At 49.1% G+C, this 23,641-nt stretch overlaps 1 protein-coding gene across 1 annotated transcript; it reads right to left on the reverse strand.

The window, feature by feature from the left end:
* Positions 1 to 1,341: 1,341 nt before the first annotated feature.
* Positions 1,342 to 20,451, reverse strand: STK32A (serine/threonine kinase 32A). Its single transcript, XM_005523718.2, has 13 exons — positions 20,343 to 20,451; positions 17,774 to 17,937; positions 15,545 to 15,600; positions 14,412 to 14,563; positions 12,740 to 12,913; positions 10,165 to 10,202; positions 8,154 to 8,243; positions 7,513 to 7,610; positions 6,369 to 6,485; positions 4,450 to 4,575; positions 3,336 to 3,464; positions 2,929 to 2,993; positions 1,342 to 2,651 (listed from the first exon to the last, which is right to left on the reverse strand). Exons 2-13 carry the CDS (start codon positions 17,823 to 17,825, stop codon positions 2,564 to 2,566), a joined length of 1,185 nt encoding a protein of 394 aa, XP_005523775.2. The 5' UTR covers positions 17,826 to 17,937; positions 20,343 to 20,451; the 3' UTR covers positions 1,342 to 2,563.
* Positions 20,452 to 23,641: the final 3,190 nt, after the last annotated feature.

Raw genomic sequence — 23,641 nt, forward strand, 5'->3', positions numbered from 1 at the left:
TCCATGCAGTCTCTGAGCCTGGCCTGGCCCCCCCGTGGGCTGTGGCTGCCTGGCAAGAACTGTGCCTGTCTTCTGTGGGTTGACAGGGACTGGCTCCACATGGCACTGCCTGGGCACAGCTTTGAGATCATCCTGGCTGGACAGCCTTGGAGGCTGTTTTCCGTGGTGGATGCCTGTCAGTGAAATGTTCCCCTTCCGTCAGGCATTGCCTGGGTTAGACTGAGGGGTGCTGCCCTTTAAAGCTTGCAAAGCATGCAAAAGAAAGTGATTGTTTTTTAAAGATTGCAAAAATTAAAGGTCAGCTTCAGGTATGCTAAACAAATACACTTTTCTCCCTGTTCTTCAGTGTTTGACCTTGAAATACTTATTTTTGCATGTCTGCAACTCGGGCAGGACAAGCTGTCCCTGCCACAGTCCTTAAGTTGTGCCAGAGTGAGGAAGGCTGTCCTTACAAGCTTTGTGAAGTTCTTCCATCAATAAATTAAGGCTTTTTTCCTGTTGCCTGGTAGAGGTTAAGCTGAGATTGTGCCTCTGCTACAGAGGAATGGAGAGGTGGTTGTAGAATTTTTGGGGAATTTTTAAATATGCAGTGTTCTTTCCATTTGAGTACATCAGTTGTTTTGGGGCTTTTCTGGCCAGCCAGTGGAGAGGTATTTCTGCAGCAGCAGCAGCAGCAGCAGATTTTTCCCTAGTGAGGAGCAGAGCTGGTGTTCCAGATAAATGCACTTACGGTATCTGAACCTCTACCTGCACCAGAGCAAGGCAACGGTGGCATGTGCTGTGCAGGAGCCAGGGACAGCTGTCAGCACCGTCCCACGGCAGACTGGGCAGAGAGCAGAGAGGACCAATGGAGAATGCAGGAGGTGCTTTGGGTAGCCTTCCTGGGAATGATGAGTCAAAGGCAGAGAGGCATGGAGTCCCCACCCCACTCAAAGTCCCATTGCTTGAAAGCCAGCATGGCAGGGGAAGGGGAGAGCAAGCACACTGTGCCATTAATTGGGGCACCATCTGATGGAGCGGGGAAAGGAGTGTTGTGACTGGGCAGGAAAAGGTGACTTTCCTATGACAGTGGCACTCATTGAAGACTCCAATACCCGCCTACTGATGAACTAATTCTGCTCCAGCTTTACAGCTCCCTGGGCGGAACAGGGTGGCCTTTCCTGGTGGCTGTGCGCACAGGTGGCGAGGCTGCAGCACATGGAGCAGGGAACGTGCTGCAGCCGTGGTGCCAGCCCCTTCCCCTCGCCCTGGCACCCTGGGAGGGGCCCTGCAGGGCTGGCAGCCGGCTGGGGAGCAGCCAGCGGTGGGACACCCACCCCCACCGCTGCAGGAGGGGCCAGAACATGGAAGACGCCAAACTACAGCTTGTTTTTAGGCACAAACTGCACTGCTCGATGCGGGGACTCCCGCTGCCAACCACTGCAGAGACACATGGCACAGAGAGGGCGCTTACCTCTGGGTTAATGGGAGGCAAAGACTTCGTCATGCATTCACTACATTGCTAAGAATGGGAAAAATGTCAAATAAGGAGGTGAAACTTCAGGCCTGTCAAAGCATTTAAATAATAGCGTCATTCTCAGCATTACCGCAGTAGCAATGCTTTGGCCAATCTCAGTCTTGGCAAGACCACACCAGCAGTGCAGTTGTTCCTGAAGACAGTCCCTGCTTAAATCAAGCGTGATTTCAGTGGCAGAGAGATTCAAAATACACATTCAAATTCCCCTCTGGTTTTGGAAGCCAAACCCCATCCGATTCAGTGAGCTGCAGCAGTTTAGTATCGTGGTGAATGTATTTTTCAGGCTTTGACCAGTAAAGCATCTGGACTCACCAGCACCTGGTTGTTATGCTTGGTGTCCACATCTGTCTGCACACTGACCACCCACCACGCCAGCCCATGGAGAGAGAGCTAAATGGGCGGGGAAACTTTTGCTGCCCCCTCCCAGCTAAGGAAGGAGCTCGTCCCTGGCCTCCTGTGCCCACCCTCAGAATGTCTGCAGGAGCTCCCGCCAAGGAGCCGTAAGCAAAGGCCACTTTTGTCACAACGTGTTGGTTGGTGAAAGCTCTGCATCTGGGAGCCACCTCTTCCCCCGGGGCAGCCAGCCATGAGCCCATCCATGCGGGAATGCCAACTTGTGCAGAGCCCTGAGGCGTGGCAGGGCAGCGGCCCTGGTGGGCACCCTCAGCACAACGCAGCTCTCGGCACACTGCTGCACTTGCCTGCATGGTGGTGACACCAAGGGCTGTGGCACCTGCCAGCCGAGCCAGAATGGTGGACACTGTCTTATGTGTCGTCTTGTGGTCCCGTTCTGCCCCCAGGAAAGGCAAGATAATAGGATCTGAATCTAACCAAGTGCGGCAAATCGCAAGGCAGCCCCCACAGCCTCTCCCTCCATGCTGTGGGGTGGAAAGCTGAGGGAGTGGATGCCCCAGCTCTCCTCTGTGCCCTGGGCTACTGGCAGGGTCCCAGCAGCAGAAGACAAGTCCATGGCCTGACATTGTGAAGGTGCGTGAGTGGGTGAGCCCCAGGCCCATGAGGAAGTCCCCTGCAGGGTCTGAGCTGTTCTCAGAGGTTGTTGTTCTGATTGTCTTCCCTGTGTGGGCCTCCAGTTTTTGTCATGGTCTCTTGGATGTTGTCGTGGTGGGGTCTTACCCTTGGGGATAGAAAAGGATGATTGAGCTGTGAGGGAAAGCCCAGGCTTCTTCTTCTTCCAAGATCCCACAGAGGCACAGCTGCCTTGAAGCTCCCCACTGCCTGGCATGAGCTGCCCCCCACTCCACGGTTCCTCCAGCCCTGAGTGCCCCAAGCTCCTCTAACACAGGGCCCCCAGGGCACCCCCCCCCAGCTCCCCCAGCCCTGGGCCCCCAAAAACTGTCAAAGGCATTGGCAAGGGTCAGTGACTCTTCTGTTACCTCTGGATCAAAACTTACTTTTCTCTGTTGAAAACAATGAAGTCCCTCTGGAGCATTTCCAGGTGCTTCTGGAAGCGGCTGGCCTTTTGGCCGGAAAAATAAAAGAGAATAAGAAATACATTCCCAGGTGACACGGAAAAGAGAAATTACAAGGACAGTTTCAATGAGACATGGCAATATGTTTGGGCACAGAGCATCTTTGGCCCTGCAGTGGGGAGAAAGGCATCAGGGCTCTTCTCTTGCAGTAAGCCAGTGAGTACACATTCTGCCTTTCACCACAGGGAAGATGGGGGAGAGTTTCAGGAATAAAGTTGGTCACAAGGGAAAAAAATACTCTGTTCAGTTTTCTGTGGTCCTGCTAGATGGCAATCATTGAAAAATTAAAGACCTCCTTGACCACACGCCTGTACTCAACTTGCTCTTACCTGGGATGAATTGCTTTTGCTTGTGTCTTTCTCCTTCTTAGCCAAGCGCTTTTTTTTTTTGTGAAGTGGTTTGGATTCCAGGATCATTTCTTCCAGTTCAAAGGCTGGGTCACAGTTCAGTCTGCCTTTCTGGAAGGAAGAGAGAGGTGGCCGTATGTGATAAGAGCCTAAGGAGTCTCTCTTATAACCTGGACTGCATCTGGGAGCTGAATTTTGTAAAAAAAATGCACTAATTATTATTGCACATGCAGCCAAGAGCACTGGCTATATACTCCTCATATACTTTATCGCTCCCTTCAGCTAGGGGCTATATTCAAGGTGTCTCAGTGGCTCCTTTTGCACTCCTGCTTCTACTCTGCCCTTTGGCTGCTTTGGAGTGGCAATGAGGATGAGGATCCTGGTTGGGTTGTGCCTTTCTGAGAGTAGCACAACAACCCGGTGGAACCGGTCTTCAATCAGTACAGAGTTGTACCCGCCACAGAGAAACCCAGCAGCAAGAGCAGATGTACGATTAACAAATATTCATAGTTTAGCCCAACTTCTGCTGAAAACCATTTGGAGCAGTTGGACTATTCTCCACAAGGGTTATGTTACTTGTGTGCTGTTTTAATTTAATTTAAAAAGGCCCAGAAACACTAATCTAGTGTTTGCACTATTTGCTGTTATTGTTATCAATGAGCTTGTTGGGGGAGGCGTTACGGGAGAAAACAATTCCCAGAAGATGGTGGGTGATCTCCAGGCTGCTGCTGAGCCTGTCCTGGTGCACCGGGTTTTTGGCTGTGGGGAGCAGCATTGCTCAGAGCAGGTGTCAGCTACAAGAGGGCTCACAGGCACTGTCCATCCCACACAGATGCACAGCCCTGTGGGCTGTAACACTCAGCTGCAGTTCTGCACCCAGAAATTCCAGGAACGTTACAAACAGGGCGCATCTGTTTTGGGGCACCTATGCTATGGTCTCCCTCCATTACTCTTTGCTACACACTCTGGGGAAGAGACAGCTCTGCCCTGGTCTCTCTTTTCCTCTTGTGACGCCTGATGCTTCAGTGGAAATTTGTCAGAACATCCCATGTCCCAGTGCTGGGTGTCAGGAACGTTTACACTCAAATAGCCTTACCATGGGAATGAATTCTGGTATTATTCTTTTCTGGAGAACAGCATCCCAGTTCACATCAGACAGATACGGGAAGGACTGGATGTCCTTCAGCTGAGAAAAACGTTTCTCAGGGTTCAGCTCCAGCAACTGCAGCAAGAATTAAAGGGAAGAGATGAGACCATCCCCACGGGGCCCGCATTCTGTGGAGCACAGCTGAGGACGCATGGTGCAGGGACACCGCGTCAGCCCTGGCATTTGGACCCGTGCCTCTCCTGCTCTGGCTCGGAGTCCCTTCACCAGGGGATGCCACAGGCTCACAGGCTCTGCCTCTGTTTATTTCTGTTTTTACAGATTACTTTTATCCCCACTGTAGGAGCAGACAATGAGACAGTGCAGTGGCATTAAACAATCTGTCCAACGTTAAAAATAAGCATTTGTTTGGAACGGGGAGTTCCACTCAGGTGTTTGCGTTCTCCTTTTAATACTGGATCAGTAAAACATCCTCTTTTCTCGCTCTACTAAAGTAATATTCTTATTCCAGTGTGAAAGTATGCCTTCACACTGCTTGTTTTCATAATTTTTTTAACATTGCTGTAGGGATCCTGTGGCAGGAAAGAGTTGAACTTGTCTCTGTTAAAGATTATACGTTGCAGAAGCTCCTGACACCATGCACACCTAAAACCCAGCAGGAAAACCAGATGATCCAAACCCTTTGGGGCAGGTACTGGCAAGGTGACCCACCCAGCCCTCCTCGTGCTGGCGTGCAGCCAGCCACCAGCACTGTCCCCAGCTCCCCCTGCAGAGCTCTGGACTCCAGCCTGACGCCAGCCCCAGCGAGGACAAACACCTGCCTGGGCCGGTAATAAATACAGAAATCCACGGGGGATGGCTGAGCCAGGAAGGGGCCGCAGTTGGCTTCATATATATAATACATACAGCTGTTAAACCAGATGCAAAGGAGTGCTGGGAAATTTAAATAATTGTGACATTGTATTATTTATTCACAAGGGAGCCTCCATGGCTTGCGGCCTGCTGTGGTCCAGGAAAAAACTGCCGGCGTAACAACACATAGGACATCTGCAACAAATATTCCTGTATTACTGTTAGGCTTAATGAAATACTGGCTTCATTGAATTTTCAGCAAATGGAGATGTCCTGCAATTTTCTTCCTGGAAAATGCACCATGATTCTGTCTCATCAACGAATTGACAGCCTCTTTTTGTTAAAATGTTTGACCGTCTATTTCATCAGAAATGACAGAATACATAGATACATTATTGGGAACAAAAAACAGCTGAAAGCTACATTAAGTGCTACTTCATTGCCCACACTTATTTGAAATGAAAAAACTATTTACATGCTTCCCTAAAATTTGCTGCTGGTGCTGCTCTGCAGAGGCTAAGTGCTCAGTTTTGCTGCCACTGTTAAGCCATAGCCTCGTTTATTGAAGGGATGGCTTCATTTCAAATGGCATTTTCAGCTTCAAAATTATTTCAGTAATGATTTTGAAGCAATTTTTATAACGGCTTTATTGAAAAAAAAAATGCAGCGGTGCATAAACTACGCGGCATCAAAGGATTACAACAGTGTCCACGCTTCTTTCCATTACTGGGAAAAAATGTTTCTTGAGGATTAAAAAAATGTTAATTTTTGGGCTAAATTTATTGACACGTATATCAGTAGCTGCTTCTAAGTCAGTTAATTCCAGAATGCAAAGCGGTGGAGAAACTCCGGAAGCCAAGGCTGCCGGTGTCCTCCCAAGCAGGTGCAGCAGCAGCTGCCAGCGCTGCCAGCCGTCACCTGCTGCGGCTGACATTTATCTCTGTGTGCTCTCAAAGGCACTGACACTGGCCTGGGCACCGTCTGCAAGGGCTTCCCCCCACGTAGGGCAGAGGCTGGGGGTGGCAGGAGCACTCACTGGGACCCTCCAGCCCCCTCACCTTCCTGATCAGCTCCACCACGCCCGGGGACCACGCGGCCGGGTACATCACCGCAGCCGTCTTCAACACGTGCGCGATTTCGCTCGAGGAGCTGCTGGCCCGAATGTGGTACGGCCTCTGTGGGAAACGCCACAAGACAAGCACTTGAATTTCTCTGCTTTTCAAACTCCTTGGGAAATCTGGTTAGACAGAAGCTTCACACAGTCTCTCTCACTGTCCAGTCCCCAGCCTCCTGTGGGACATCTCTCCCTGTGTGTGACCGTGGCTCATTTGAAAATATGAAATGTCAGGAAGAACTATGCTAATAACTGGGCATTTAACAGCAGAACAGGCAGGAGCAAACCCCAGAAGTCAGAGTTATCAGCCAGTGGGAATTTGCTTGGTCTTTGCAGCGTTTTTATCTCACAAAGCTATGACACATTGCGCAGTGGTTAGAGCACTCCTGATACTCCCTGTAAAATGTTCTTCACCTCTTGTTGGGGACATTGCCGGAGAAAAGGAGACAAACGCCTCCCAGCAATAAAAATCAGCTCAGAAAAGGATGTCCCAGGAAGGGTGACCAGCCTCAGGTGGACATCAGGATGCAGGGTGACAGCCCCTTCTGCCCATTGCAGAGGAGCACACGGTGCGCTGGAGCACCAGGGACTCCTCCTGCATCAGCTGCGGTGTACCGCCAGTGATGCAGTGACACATGCAGTGTACAGCACCGGTGAAGTCACCTCCCTATTTATTTTCCATCTACAACAATTCTGCTGCTTTACCTGGAGAGAGAACTTAAGCTGGTAGAGTGTTTCCATCTTGAAAGTTTTCATTCACAGACTTTTTTACCTTATTTTGGAAGAAGGCAGGAGGGCATTAAGAGAACAGTGGCTGTAAATAGTGAGCTCGGAGCAGGTGCAGCGCGCTTGGCGTGTGCCAGCACTAGATGGACCTCAAGGTCTCCCTTCGCTGCCCCTCGCGGTGCAGCTGCCCGAGCGTCACCATCTCGCCACGGCTGTGCCAGCAAGTATGAGCACAAAACACAAAACTTCTACTCCTGCTTTTAGAAACAGTGCCATCAGCTCAAGAGCTTGGCTGTCTCATCCCTGCTGTAAAGCATTAGCCCTCCCCAAGCGTGTCCAAGGACAGAGCCACACACACATACCCGGCTTCTGAGCAGCTCGTAGGCAGTGACTCCCAGCGACCACCAGTCCACGGCGAAGGAGTAGCTGGTGGGTTTTGTGGAGCTAAACATTTCAGGTGCTGTGAAATACAGGGGGGGGGGGGGGGGGGAAATTGCCTTGCTGCAATCCCAAGTGGAAATGAGCAACGCAGAACATCTGACCCGTGCCCTTCCCGTGCTGCCATGCCCCTGCACCAGGGCCACTCAGTAGCACCACCGTCCTCTCCACGTGAAACTCTCTGCCCTCCAAAGCCCAAAAAGAACAAATTCCTTTTACTGACATGGGAGTTGCCTACCATTCATAGTAAATGCGCCTCAGAGTAAGCACATTCACTCGATCTGGGCATAAGGTGGCCTAAGTATCTCTTAGTCTCCCCCGTGAAGCGGGACACGCACATTCCCCAGCTCCACTGAGGCATTTCTGGGGAGGGACTCCTGTCCCCACCCTGCATTCCCTCTCCAGGGTGCTCCTCGCTTCAAACCGTGTATATTTGGATGTGGATCAGGAAGAGAAGAATCCCAACTCTAACCAAAAACGTCTCCACCTGTGTCCCACCACAGCAGTCCCCCCCAAAGCCCACAGGATGGTGATTGGAGGTCGTGTAACTACCAGTGGTTCTCACCCATGTAGGGCTTTGTGCCAGCGATGGTGGTGACAGGGCTGTCCTTGGTCAGCATCGTGGCGATATTGAAATCAGTGATGTGCACGTGTCCTGAAAGACAGAGGCGAGCGTGTAACAGGGTTGGCTCTAATTTCACACAAGAAATAGCTCTGAATCAGAAACATAAAGAAAAATACTCCATGGAAAGGAGTTTCCAGGTAAAAAAAAATCTGGTGGGAGAACTGATAGAAAATACTTCAGCTTGCAGGCTGCTCCAGTTTCAAATATCCCCTTGCTTTCCCTCTGGGGAACCAGAAAATAGAAGAGCTCTCCAAAAAGTAATTCAGTGATGATTGTTTTGAGTCTTCCTATATTTTAGGGTCAGTTTGGGAAAAAAAAAATGAACTCCGTTTGTGTCCAAAGCTTTCTATATGCCTCAAAAGACAAACCTTTGCTGCCGTGGATGAAGAAAAGGAATACTACAAGTCACAGACAAAGGGACACTGGAGTCAAGGGTACGTCCCCAGAAAAAAACACTCTGAAACCTCTGCAAGAGAGAGTTAAAGAATCACAGTGAGCAGAGAATTGACCCAAAACTCATCCTGAATTGTGGTGTCATTGTAAAAGTTAGTAGCTTGTGTCTTCCTGGGCTGAATGAAGCTGCAAAGATGAACAGAGACTTTTCCTCTTTTTTTTTTCTCCTCTTCAGGGTGTGCTGACCTATGTTCCCATGACCATGGTGACACCAGCTCCTCTCAGGAAGCCGTGTCATCCCAGTCTGAGGGGCACAGAGTTCTGGGAGAACGGTGATGGGTCACCAAAACCTCCAACAGTGAGAAGTGACCATCAGCCCCACGTGAGACGGGCAGCCTGGAGCCAGGGGACACATCAGGGACACATCAGGGAGGGCAGGGCTCTCCACAGTCTGTCCACGGGGCAACACAGACAGACTGAGCGAGGCAGGACAGGGGCTCCAGCACCTGGAGGCAAAACTTCGCTGCCAGCTCCTGAATAAATAATCAACCAGTGCTCTGAAATTAGAGGTCGTATGCAAACAGAACAAGCCTGGGCTCGGTGCTGCCAGGCAACCCTGGTCACACACACCCGGTCACAGAGCCGGGCAGTGCCTCCCTTGGGAGCTGCAGCATCTCTGCTACAGCCTCTGAAGTCATAGCACATGCAGGTATGCCTCCTCCCTGCACTTTTTCTCTGCAAGCACCTTGCTCTAGCTGTTAATGAAGATTTCTCACAATAAGCCAGTTACTTGCATTTAATAATAATAATAATAAAAAAAAAAAAGAGCTAACAAAATGTTTCTCTAATGAGTTACAAACTAATAAATATCAGACAACTCTTCATTGCGAGATCTTTGCCAGGAAAAAAAAAAGTGACTAAAGAGCCATGCAAGGATATAGCCAAGAGTTTTGCCCAAGAAAGACTATAGAAAAACTGATAGCAATGTTTATAACACAATCAGCCCCAAATCTTCAGAGCTCCCTCCCCGTGCCAAATGCTCAAGGAAAAAAAAAAAATACATGAACGAGGCTTATCTCTCGCACCATAATTAATTCTGTTTGTGCACATCACACATTATTTCCTGCAGTGACACAAGCATTGCCCTTCAAATGATGCATTTTGAGTAAGTTTTAAACAGGAACCAAGAAAATGTTAAAATTGGGTGTGCTGGGCTACTGACCCCAAGCAGCACCAAACAAAAGGTCCCTGCAGTGCCTTGTAGGGACACCACCAAGTCAGTCAGCCAAAGGAGGTGTTGGCTAAAACACCAAGGCAACCCCAGAGACACCACAGCATCACAGGGTGCCCAGTGCCCTGAAGGCACAAAACACTGGTGCTCAAAAAGCAAGAGACAGCAAATGGAGCACAAAAGGAAGGGATGATCCTGCCCACAGTTAGGCTGAGGGAGAGAGCAACACCAAATGATGGCACCAGCAAGCACCGAGACTACAGCTCGCATCTCCTGCCTCCGACTGCTTTCATACGTGTGCATGACCACAGAGCAGCTGGCACTTACCCTGCTCATCCAGTAGAATGTTGTCAGGCTTGATATCTCTGAGGAAAAAAAAAAAAAAAAGCAGAGAAGGAGAGACAGCCATTAGCCCAGAGAAGTGACAGGAAACAGCCCAGGGAAGGCCAGGCTCTGGGACGCTGGCAGGCACTGCACCCTCAGAGCCTCGGGCTTCTTAGCTCTGAGGTTCCTGTTTGATTGGGAGTGAGAGAGAGAGAAATCAAACAGCAGCAGCAGTGGGGACGCTGCACCGGCTGCAGGGGTTCGGGTGAGCAGCACTCAGGTACGTTCACTCACACTTAGGTTAGTATTTTTTGTCATTTTCCTCCTGTTACTTTTCGATCTGTTTCGGTACCTTATTGAGACGGGCTCCCTGTTCACTCAGTACAAATTAAATTATTTTAACATCTTTGTTCTAGATACAAATGGGTTACCCACAGTAACCCACTCATTTTCCCGAGTAAAAGGACCCCACAAAATAATACCTATAGTAATGCTGTAGGAAGACACTTGGACTGATGGGAGAAAATGTACACCTGATATTCTGATACAGCCACTGTGTCCACCTGAGTGACTTTACAAGCCATTACCTGGCTTTAATGAGCTCATTACACCAGTCCCCACTGAGCACCTGGCCAGCTGATGCCCCAGAGAGAAGGTCCCAGGCAGGAGGCAGGCAACAGGTGCAGTAACCCTGTGCCAGCTGGCGATCCCCACCAGGCCCAGGAGTTCCAGGTGAAGAAATGAGCACATTTAGGATTTTATCTTTAAGAATTCAATCCTTAAGATACAGTTTGAGTTCTCCAAGCCACGTGGCATCAAAACCCCACAATATATCTAATTGTCATCTAATAGCTTACAATTCTCTGACATCTTGTCACTGGAACAACTTCCAGCGGGTTATCAACACTGGTTATCTTCCCGGTGCCATCCCATCATGCAGGTGAGTATAGGGACAGGCATCATCAGCAGAGCACAGGGCAGTGTCAGGTTGATTTTCCCCCTAAGCACAGTGGAACTGTGCTTGGTTTTTTTTTTAACTATTATTTTTTTAATTTCTAGCGTGGCTGTTCCTGATCTCCCTCTGTCTGGCCTACAGAATTATTCGGGAATTACACCCGAACAGTAAGATCATTCTCAAGATGCAAACAACGACCAGAGATAATTCTGGTTATTGTTCATTTGTATGCTTCTTTTTTATAAGCTGGTTATATAATTTCCTAACTTAAAAGTTATTAATATTTCCCCTTCTTTTACATCAGGTGGGAAATAATTACAGACTGAGTTTGCTGCCTCTGCGCAGCTTTATTCAGCCAAACAAGGCCATTGCTTCCCTGTCTCCTGATGTTCCAAATTACAGCTGTTGCAGTGTAATTGGCTCAGCTGAATCACTTGATCAATCAAATACTATCCCACTGGGTTACAGTGTTAATTAAATAACTTGCAAATTTTACTGCCACACACGTTTTCTTGTACTTGATTTACCTTAAGCACATGCAGCCGTGTGAAAAGCACACTGCAGCCTCGCCTGCAGTTTCTCCCACTCCTATTCACATTGGGGCAAAGATCCATGCATGTGAAGCACAAAAGAAGCAGCATGAAAGAGGAGACCCTGAGGAGGTGGGAGCTCTCCCCAGAGCCTGGCCCTGACTGCAGCAGAGCAGAACAGCTCTGGGCTCTTGTGGCTGCAGGGGCAGGCGAGGGCTCATTCCTTGGACGTGGCAGCCGGACACTGTGGACAGGAGCAGGGATTCACCCTCACCAGCTCCTCACCCACGTGTGGCTTCCCCACTAACAACCAGGACCGTTTCAATTTTACGCTTTCCATGCTTAATTCTTACCCTGCACACGAGTGCTCATCTGGAGTGATGTTTCTAAAGGAAGTAACCTTCTCCCTGCTGTTACTGACCCTCATCATCCCTCCCTGTTCATCCTCCCTGACAGCAGGCTTGTTAACTTGGCTAAACTCTTGGGCCCCCGAGCTTTGTGCTGCCCATGACACCAGCAGGCAATCTGTGTTTCTCTGCATCCAGAGCCAAACCCTGCTGCCCAGCCAGGGGAAACCTCTGCCTCCTCTGCTATTCTGCAGAGGTATGGGAAGAGCTCATGCATTTTTTCACTGGCCATAAGAAACTGTGGTAGCCAAAAAGAAACTCTCAGCACTTCTAGAAAGGGATTTATCTCATGCAGAAAAAAAAGCCATATTTGAGTCCCGTCCTCATATTTTGGTCCAATACAGAGAGAGGGGCAAAGGGAGACACCTTCAAGCATGAGCACCTACCAAGCTGACACCTACCCTTCCTGGACCAGGATGGATATTAATGAGCTACAGCTAATTAAAACCTCTCAGAGACAAATTTTTGCCGTATCAGTGGACAATCAAATATCCTATTTCACAGCTACCCCAGAGGGACAGATGGTCTCTGCTGTATATGAAATACTTGTCTTGGGGAAGCCTTGTGTTTCACGTAAAAGCGAACACACGTGGGAGAGTACGTTGTTTATCACTTAAGCTTCTCTTTGTTGTTTCACATCAAGAAGGAACAAGCCTGCCCACAGCACAGCCTGCGGCCTGGCTGACCTGTGGATGATGTGCCTGCTCTGCAAGTAGTCAAGGGCCAGCACCAGCTCACAGATGAAGAGTCTCACAGTTCCCTCTCGGAACCGCACATTTTGTTGGAGATGGTAGCGCAGGTCCCCTCCAAGCAGCAGGTCGACCACCATGAACATATCCTCCTCGTCCTGGAATGAGTACCTAAAACAACACACACGTGCTTCAAGGATGGTAGCATTGAAAAACAACAGGTAATAAAGGAACGTGCGGTACTGCTGGGAATACTCATCATTTCTTGGAATTTTTCACTCAGGAAACTACAATTTCATGACCTTCCCATGCTCTGTTTCCCACTATTGTCACAGTTGTGATGACAGTAATTTAGTCTGAGATCCATAACAGAGTCAGAGCAGACTGTATGAACAACTCAGGATGGGCATTCTGCCTTCTCCGAGCACCACTGGGAGGTGGCCCCAGGAGCAAGGCAGAGGAGCCCTGGAGCAGATCCCAGCACCGGAGGTCCCTCTGTCAGGTGCCTGCTGGCACGGCAGCAGTCTGTCTGTGACCCTGTGTGCTCAGCACAACAGGGCTGCAGCTGCTCTCTGCTGGTCCTCTGTGAGTCGCCTCATTTGATGGACTGTGTCTCTCTGAGAGGGGCTGACAACCAGCTCTGAGCCCTTTCCTCAGGGATTTTTCCTTATCAACACACTGATTGCTCGACGTGACGACCAACAGCACAAGCCAGACTACTGCTTGTAGTCTGTGTATCATCACTCAGAGAGCAGGAAAGCCCCAGGAACACTAAAGGCATCCTGGAGCCAAGGATGGCATGGCAAGAACAGAAGCAGGGACACTTGGATAGTTTGCTCTGCACAGAGCTCTTCATACACACACACACACACTGGTCAGTCCTCAGCTGCTGAGTGAGCTTTGCCTGCAACTTTGTGTTCAAGTAGGAAAGACAAGTTTGGAGATACGATATGGGAAGTGTAGCTGCACCTTTAGCATTCACACCCCAGTGAGAACAACTATAAATGGCAACAGCAGCAAAAGACCAAGAGTTCACTCAGCTGCGCTCAGGTTACTGGAGATTTCAAAAAGGAAGAATTATTCAAAGATTTTTGATATTCAATGTCTTTCTATTTTTTTTTTTTTAATGTGTGTTTAGCATTGATATTTTCTACTTTATTCTAAAAATAAATCAAATTTCCAATAAATGTAATTACCCACCACCCTAGAGGAATACTGAAATTACAAGATATGGTCCACTTTATCATGCAGTGTGTGAGCTCACACCCCTTGGAATGTTACTGGTGTCCTAATAAAATTAAGAAGAAAGAAATGTCAAGGGACAGACAGCAAAGAGCCCTGCCTGGCCATCGATTCCATGCTGCCAGGAGCTGACGGTGGTTGCAAAGAGCTCCTTTAAATACAGGTGGGGTTATGGTAATAGGCAGTACCTGCCTGGGGGAGCGCTGCAAAGGAAGACACGAATAAGCTCTCTTGTGCTGTCTGGGGGCACAAGGCAGATAACTGCTTGTTTAACTAAACAGGATTCCCCTGAAACAAGAGCCCCAGTCAGTGGAACACACCAGCTGCTCCCAAGACAGTCTTGAAGAAGATGAAGAGGACCTGGTCTCAAAGGTGTCTGTAACTGACTGTGCTGACTCAACCAGTGAGCCAAGGAGCCACATCTTACCACAGATTAACCAAGAATGGGTGTTCCAGGCCCTGCATAATCTGCAGCTCCTTGAAAACATTTCTCACTTCATTACGCTCCACACACTTCTGTTTGTTCATGTATTTCATGGCGTACATCTTCTTGGTGTCAGTCTTTTGCACCACACAGACCTAGGACAGCAATCAGGGATAAATCAGAGATGATTTGTCAGCAAATTTGGGCAGGTAAAACCCAGTGACATGAGCATTTTCCAGCAGCTTTGGCAGTGCCCACACTGCCAGGGCACAACTCCATCCACCAATGCTGCAAACTGGACACTCCCTGGGAACCTCTTGAGAATTTCACCCAAAGGGAAATTTTTGAGAGAAGATGAGAGGAAGGAATTTATCATCACAACATGGGAGACAGGGAATCACAGAGAAGCCAGCATTTTATTTAATGTCATTCACTGACCACCATGTCCATCCCTCCCACACGCTAGTTACTGTTGGGAAAAGCCCCCTCCACCACAGAACTACAGGTCAAACACTGGGACCAGCACCCGATCCTCACTCTGCCGAGAAGTGTCACTCAGTTCACAGTCAGTCTTGGGCTTTGTTTAAAGGGTACTGGGCTCTGAATTTTAACCTTTCTCATATGTCACCAAATATAGAACATGACTTCAAGGAAAGCCTCAGAGCCTGTGAGAGCGCAGAAGAAAACAGGTTTTGTTTATACAATAGTTAGGGGGTTTGGGATGAACCTGACGCTCAATAACAAACACTGTGCCTCCCAGAGAAACATTTAGCACATTACACGATGTGCTAAAAAAACCTTGCAGAATTTCATGTTGATTGTAGTCCTTTATCAAAAATGTATCATGACGTTCAGTGTTGATCTGATGAGAAATATTAGAAAATGCTTATTCAGAAATCTAATGAAATTCAGATAATTTGACTGATCGTTTTTAAATTTTAATCTCATCTCATGTGATTTGTGGGTACACAATAGATAAGGAATGGGGCTCTGATTCCTTTCTGATTACCAGGAGTTGAAGGCTCACTGATAGTGCATGGGCTTTGGTTCTGTACTCTCATGGGAGCCCGCTCATCCATTTCCACCCAGTTGTATCTCCAGCTGCCCACGCTGTGATTAGTTCCCAAAACACTCACTTTTCCAAAGCTGCCCTTCCCAATAGCTCGCAAAATCTCAAAATGGTCGAAGGTAACTGCAAGAAAGAGCAATATTTCAGTATTAAATGGCTGAGCAAATATTTGACAGTATTATGTTATTTCTACTTTTTCTCACTGTGGGCTGAGAAAAATGAGGGATACCCCAGGAATGTTCTGCTCCTTTTGAAGATTTGGGTGTTGTTCAAACTTGGTGTGTTTAACAGGGCTTTTTTTCCTCTACGGTTCAGCTGCAACGGCAAGTTCCCCAGGTCAGCCTCTGTCAATGGCAGATCAGGCAAACAGCTGGGGGGGAACATCTGGCTGCCATCCCCCAGGACACTACCCACACCCTTCTGCCCAGGAGCAGCACAAACAAAATCTGGCTTCTTGTATGGTCTCATCTTAACTACACCGGGAACCAGATCATGTTGTAGCCTTGGATCTTCTGCCTGGTTATTGTATTTTCTTTTCATTTCACTTGCTTATTATGCACAATTGTCTGCTCAGAGGAAATGCTGAGAGAAAAACAATCCTGTCACCCCACTTCAGCTGAAGGTAAACAGAGCCCTTCAAGGAGTTCAAACAGAAATCATGGTGCTAGAGAAAATAGTGAATTTACGGCAACAGCAATTTGGAAAAATACACAAGAATTGTTAGGACTGGCGCTGGAGCACCTACAATAACTCACGCTGTTCCACCAACCCTCACGGGTCCCAAAGGAAAAGTCTCCTTGTGGCACAGCTGCAGAGATGGGACTGCTGCCCACCACCTGCAGCCTGGGGGTGGGACGTGCCCGTGCCATGGAGCACTGTGTTGTTTCCTACTGTACACAGAAGCTCTTAATTAATTACAATTTTAATTGAAATCAGAATGAGGATGAGATTGTGACATCTAAGGTGATATAGCCTCTGGTCAACAATTTGCAAGATAATGGAAAATTCCCTAGGGGACATCTCTGTTTCAGCTGGGTTTCTCTCCCCTCAGTATAGCAAAACATTACTAATTAGAGAAAAAATGCTCTACCACTCTTTAAATACATGCAGGGCCATGGAATAGAACTGCACTTGTCTGCATGCAAGGGTGGCCCACTGAAACCGAACAAACCAACAGTGAACCACAGACGGGCAGGACAGGGCCCTTCCTGGCACTGTGTTTCTCAGGCACAGAAGCTGGTGCTGTATGAACACCGAACCCAGAGAGAGACCCAGCAGAGACCAGCCACTCCCAGGAAAATCCCACAGCCAGGGCACAGCAACCCTGAGGAAGGCGGTCAGGAAGAGAACTGCTCATTATCCTGAGCAAGCAGTTGTTGTGGTTGTTTATGGCAGATGCCAATACTGAGCATTTAGATGCACCAGGAATAAAATCTTCAGGAAAACTTCACAGCACAGATTTCTTTTGCGCTACAGAAATAGAAAAAATATGACAAACAAAGAAAAACTGCAAGCAGTTGCACTAATAATTTGGAAACTGGAGCTGGTTTAGCTGAGCATCTGCAGACTGGCAGGGGCACCACATGGAACATCAGAACAGCGGCTGATGGGGTATCCAGCTCCTCATATATTTTATGTTCGTTACTATATATCTGTATTTATCTACATATGCATGCTGTTGTTGTACCTAGGTGAAAGCCCATGTGGCAGTCAGCAAGCTGACTCATACAACAGCAAATATATTTATGGAGCAATCTTTTAATGACTGTCTCTGTAGTCTTGGCAGCACAGGGACCCTGGTCTCCAATACTGCTCCCAGCAGTACTTTTCCAACTCCTTTTCCAGCCAACCCAACCTGCAGGCTTGGCGTCCCAGTGCCTGCAGGCAGCCTTGCCCAGCCGGGCAGCCACCAGAAGCACCCACGGGAACATCCATTGCTCCAGCCACTTTCCCACCATATTTCCTACCAGTCCTCCCTATGCTGGGACCTCCAGAACAGACCTCTCCAGCCTCCAGAGCAGCAGAATTCTGTCCCTGCCTTCGAGGTGCCTGGCAGTGTCTCAGGGACACCTCAACACCAAACCTCTGCTGACAATCTTGCTTTCAGAGCTGCTGGGAGGGGAAGCAAAAAGACCCCACCATCAGGCCACAGCTCTGTAGGGACCACGGGCACACTGCTGCTGCTGCTGCTGAGCCAGGCTCTGCAGCCTCAGCACGGGCACTGGCTGGCACCCTCGCGGTCAGTCTGCGCTGCAGAGCTCTGCAGTCCCACACAACAACCGGGAAAAGTTCTTACCATCCTCATTCCCATCAAAGGGCGGTGACTTGCTGGAGGTGTTTGCCCCCATGGTGTGCTCAGCCCAGGCTCAGCACTCTCCACTCCTCTGTGTTCTGCTCCTCTGGTACAGCGCTGCTGTGGGTCAGTCCTGCCAGACCTTGGCAATGTCCTGCTGGTGCATCCTGCAGAAGGCAGGAAGCAAAAGTTCATCATCACTCGAATGTCTTGTGAATGTCTCACTGGAGGTTCACTGCTCTGAGGACAAGACTAACAGGGAAAAGCACATTGTAATGGAGCTCACTGGAGAAACCAGTAACACGTAACCCTTGTAACTCAGATCAGGACTGCTGCTCACTACAGGAAGGGTAAGAACAGACCAGCAGACCCAAAGATCCAAGAATCCGGCTCACGTTTGCTGTATCATCCAGCATGAATTTTGTAGCTTCAGGGGTGACTAGCAGTAGTGAGGCCAATATCCAAAATAAATGAACATACTAGATAAAATCAAAAGGCATTTTTGACTACTGAAGTCATGTGACAGGGTAAATTCTACAGAAGAAGAAATTCAAAGCATCAGCCTTTTGATTTAAGCAGTTCCACAAGTCTTTCATTTGTGGAAAATATCATACCATTCTGATATTTTTAACAAAAAGATTAAATGTAAAAATCAAGGTATAGTTTCCATGCAGGTTTTCCAGATTTTTTTTCAGATATGAACTGTGAACAAAAGAGCAAACCTGATTTCTGGCTTGGTGCTGGCTGCAGTGACTGGTTTTCCTCTCTCACTGCAAAGGGACAGGTCTGTCCATTAGCAGAGAGCACAGGAATTTTCCAGTGTCTCCTGACATGTCTGGGAATACTGAAGTGTAGAACTCTGTAGAGTTTACTGACACGTGAGAGAGCCTGAACACTCTCTGTAAGATACAATTGCCGCTATACTTCTTAAGCATTCACATGCAATGCACCTTTATGTGCTTGTTTTTGATGCTGACATCCCTGTGGCATACAACTTTATTCCTTGCTGGAAGCACAAAGCCTTAAAAGTACAAAATGAGGGAGTAAGAGTGCAGCAAGATCTGGACTGGGTCCAGCCCAGAGCATTCTCCAGGGCATCTGCATGTTCACTGAACATTTTCTCAGATCTTACTTTGGAAACACCTACTAACTAACTTTACTTCTTGAAATTAAAAAAAAAAAAAAAAAAAAAAAAAAAAATATATATATATATATATATAGTATTGAAGCAGAAAAGGGAGGAATCATAAGAAAGATGTTGGAGAAAAGAGAATTACTGGGAACTGGGTCTGTCATGTTACCCCGACTGCACACCCAGCTCCTTCACTCCAGCTAACCAAAACAAAATCTTAATTTCCCATCTCAGGACTGAAACAAGATCCAGCAATAAAACAAATGAAGCAGCAAATGCTTACGATTCTCATCAGTGCTTCTGAAAGGAACAGATCGAGCCTTCAGCCTCAAACAAAGCCACGGCTTAGTTTACACAGCAGTAAATCTTGTTGAGCCCCAAAAGCTTACTCTTCAGAGTAAAAATAGACCTTCAGATGCAACAGCCATATCACCCAAGGAAACTTCCTCACACAGCAGTTTGGAGCCAAGCTCATTTTTGAAAATACGTCAATACATACAAGCTCTGAGAAGGAGTGCAGATACTCCTTGAAGTTAAGCTGGCCTGAGTAATAATTACAAGGATTTGCACATTTACAAAGTGTAGCTGGGGTATGGAAATGACTAATCTTTTACTGTTTCACGCTGCCAAGTCACAAAATTATCAAAATACTCTTTTTTTTCCTCGGGCCAGTTTTCCTGGTGCATCCACGCTCACATCCCGCTCAGTCGGAGCCTCGTTCCACCGGCTGCAGCAGCCGCGCTCCGCAGCGCCCACCGCTCACAGCGGGGACTTCTCGGGCAGCATCTGGGCAATCCCGGCTCCCAGCCCCGCAGTCCGCAGCGCCCGAACACGGCCGAGCACGCCTCAGTCCCAACAGATGAATGGAAATCCAAAGCAAAACAGGAATGCGGCCACCTGCGTGGTTTGCGCTGGCCCCGCGAGCAGGAGGAGGGAGCGCAGGGGACCGAGCTCGGGGCTGGAGGCTCGGCCGAGGGATGGGCAGCAGTCGCACCCCTGACGGGAACTGCCGAAACCTTGGGAGGGGACGGCTGTCTCCAAGGGCTCACAGACGATTCCTCTCACCGCCTCTGCACTACCCGAGCACAGCTCCGCCGAGAAGCTGGGACCGGGCGGTGACACAGCCCGGAGGGACATCACCCTGAGCTCTGGCCCCAGAGGAACTAACGATGACCCCCGAACCGCCCCGCAGCCACAGCGGCGCTCGGGAAGGACGGCGGGACGCGCCCCGGGTTTCACCGGCAGCGCACCGGGCGTCTCCTACGGAGCTACGGGGGTCTCTCCTCGCCGCAGCCGCTCCCCGGCAGCGCGACCCCCAGCCCCAGCACGCTGCGGGCGGCGGCGGAGCTGCGGCCGAACCCCGCGCGTCCCGAGGCGCCGGCAGCAGCGAGCGAGAGCCCCGGGCAGCCCCACACGGGGCTCCGGGCAGCACAGCCGTACCTGGGGGAGCGGAGCGCAGGCACCGGGCGGCAGCAGCCGGCGGGAGGAGAGGAGCGCAGGAAGCCAGGAACCGGAGCGGCCCCGCCCGCGGGGTCCCGGCCGGGCCCCGGCGGCGGCGGGAGGAGCCTGCGGCCCCGCCAGCGACACTCGCAGGGAAGGTGGCCCTGTCCCCGCCCTGCGGCGAGGAACGACCGGCCCTCTGATGTCCCCTCGCTGCGGGGTTAGCCTTTCTCTTCTACGAGGCTCGTGCCGTGCCCTCTTGTTTTTGGAAGGGGTTGCGGGCTCTGCCTCCCGAGGCCGGTGCGAACATCCCCCCACACCCGCTTCGGGGGGCAGCTCACAGAGGGCGGGGGGGGGGGGTGTCCTGTCCGAGCCTCGATCGCTCCGATCCCAAGTGCCGGGGTCACGCTGCCTCCCCTGCCCGTTCACATTCCCCCGAACGGATCCTGTAAAAAGAGAGACCACATTTCCTACCCCACTGTCCAGACTCGTCGGACACCGACTTTTCTCATTCCTCGGTGCCAGGAGCAGGCTCAGATTCCCAGGGCTCTAAGGAAGAGCAGCCCTTGCCCCAGGGCAGACAGAAGACAGAGCAGCTACACAATTTTAGCCATATTCAGGTATTAGAGAAGAACCAATAAGCTGAAACACAGCTGGGGCTCCCCCAAGCTATCTAAACCAATTTGTCTGAAATAAAGAGCCATGGACTGCAGAGGGAGAAAGAGGCTGCATTCCTGCAGGGCTGGGTTGGGCCAGTGGACATCTGTCCTCAGCACCCAGCTCTGAGGTGAGGACAGCTACAAGAGCTCTGGGGGCAGGTAAGCTCTATGTGGGGACACCAGCTCCTGTCCTGGGAGATGACCTGCACAGCCCTACAGCAAGGATGGGGATCCAGCAGTTGCCACGTAGAAATAAAGCAACAAACTGGTTTAAAGTAAAACATATGTGGTGGAACACATAAGGTGTTCATGCTTCAGGGAATTGTCAGTGATTTATCTACAGCTCCAGTATCAGGAGATGCCTGAGATTTTCTTCCCAGCCCAATACCAAACTCTACCTTTCAGAGGATCCACCTGTGGTCTTCTGTATGTCTGAAGCAGCTTTTTCTGAACAGACTAAAATTTGCTGGATTGAGAATCCTTTCTATTTGACTTTTCACATGAGTGATTTACATAAAGCTTGAAAATTTTTACCTTAATTAGAATTCTTTTCTAAACATTATTCTTCAGATTTTGTTTCCAACAAAAGCTATAATCCAGGACAAACTCAGTAAAATTAGCAGAATCAGTAGTGGAAATATTACAAAAGTAGTAGTCCAGTTCTCTGCAGGGTGGCTCATCTGGAGAGCTTCAGGATCTCTGTATGTTGGCAGAAACTAAATATTAAAGCCTAATTATTGAGTAGGCCAAAGAAACAGCAAATGAGAGGGCAGAAGGCAGCTCTTCTGCAACAGCTCCTGCGAAACAGCCGACTCTGTTCCCCACTGGGCAATGGGAAAACACCATTCTGCTTGGGGCAGCAGGGGGATTCATTTTCCATGGGAAACAGAGAGCCTCGTGTCCCAGAGCAATAAAAGAGGGCACTCTTAGAGAAAAAAAAAGAACAAAACCAGTAAAACATTTCCCCCAGTTTTCTCAAGAAATGGAGCTTTTCTATGTGTCAGCTCAGAGACGTCCCAAGCCGGGGAATTTTTGCACTCGTACAAGAAGCAGCAGCTCAATGGAAGTGAAGTGGGCTCTCTAAGTCGCCCGTCATGCACAACAGCCACCGCCAGCTTTCCTGGCTTGAGAAATGGGAGCGCTGTGGTGGATCTCTGGTGCCTTCTAATGGAGAGGAGGCACGGCTTATCCCTCTCCTCCGAGAGCTCCTGCCACCAACCCATGCACTCCTCCAGCACAGAAATCCCACCTCTGCCCCAGCCTGGACAAGCCAGGCAAACCCCCGGGGTCTGTAAAGGTCAGAGGGGGCAAACCCCTATAATAACTGCCACTGAATTCAAAACTAATTTTTCACAGTTTTATTCACTTTTACAATTTTAACTTTTCAGCTAACTGAAGCGGAACACTTTTGGTTCAACTATTGAACTAATTTTTATCAATGGCTTACAAAACCAGAGAAGTTTTGCTGTATTTATTCTATGTATTTTCTGGAACCATAAGTTTTTAATGAAGTGAAATTATACTGAGCAGCCATAACTCAGCTGTAATCTTCCAGCAAACTTTAACATTATGGTAAGCTTGTGATGTGTTAGATTTCAATACCCATTGCTGGCATCTCCTGTGATTAAAGTGAGCTCACCTTCACACACTGCCCTCAGCTCCTACTGAATGAGAATGGTCTTGTATGCTTTGCAGGTGGCTGCCAGTCCCAAAGTGTAGGTATTGACACACATACTTAATGGAGCTTAAAACTCACTGCAGGCTGCGCAGAGGCGTGGACCACCCAGGGCTCCCCTCCTGTAGCAGGGGCTCTCTCCCATGATCAGGGATCAAGTGTTTTCTGGATGGGCAAATCTTTCCTGGTGCCTTATCCCATTCCCAGTTTCCCCAGCCCCCGATGCAGCACAGGTGATGGCCCCTGCACCCACTCCGGTATATGCTGTGAGGTAGCTGCTTCTGAAAATACCTTGGACATCCTTTTCATCATGCAGACCACAGTGTCCCAGAACCTGCATTTTTAAACACACCGATCCCAGCAAGATTTCTGTGGAGTCTGTGCTCCAGTTCAGAGAACACACCGAGGAATATCTTTTCCTGGCTGCAGGACGTGAAGCACTGGGATTCCTCAGCTAGGGGTCACTAGAATTTAAGGCAGGACAGGACTTCAGAATCTAAAGTGACTCCAGAGGGAAAACATGCTCTACAGAGAGACTACTGGATAAAAGCTTTTGTATGTTAATGTTGGCATGAACTGCAGCTTCATATCCTGCTCCAGAACTGCTCCTGGTAAGTGACTCCTCTGGCAATGCAGAGTCTTTGTCCTGGTCTCTATAACATTCATTCAGAGGAGGCTCTCCGTATTTCCATATGACCCCAGACTGAGCCCAGTATCACACCTGCCCACTGTGAAATACTGACATTTTCTGTTACATATTTCACCTGCATGTAAAACAGGTGAGATGAAATTTACTGTTCCTCCTGGCTCCATTTTCCTGTTTTCTGCATGCCTGGAAATTATTCGAGATGAAATGTGTTCTAGGATGAAAGGAAGCAAATTGTCCTTTGAGGGAGGGATTTTTTGCGGAACAGTGAAAACCGTGCTACAGAAAGGGAAATTCTGCTGAGCTGTCAAGAAAACAA

Source organism: Pseudopodoces humilis, chromosome 17 (assembly GCF_049639895.1).
Source record: "Pseudopodoces humilis isolate 2021_Gansu_Grassland_sample_001 chromosome 17, ASM4963989v1, whole genome shotgun sequence".
NCBI classification, from domain to species: domain Eukaryota; kingdom Metazoa; phylum Chordata; class Aves; order Passeriformes; family Paridae; genus Pseudopodoces; species Pseudopodoces humilis.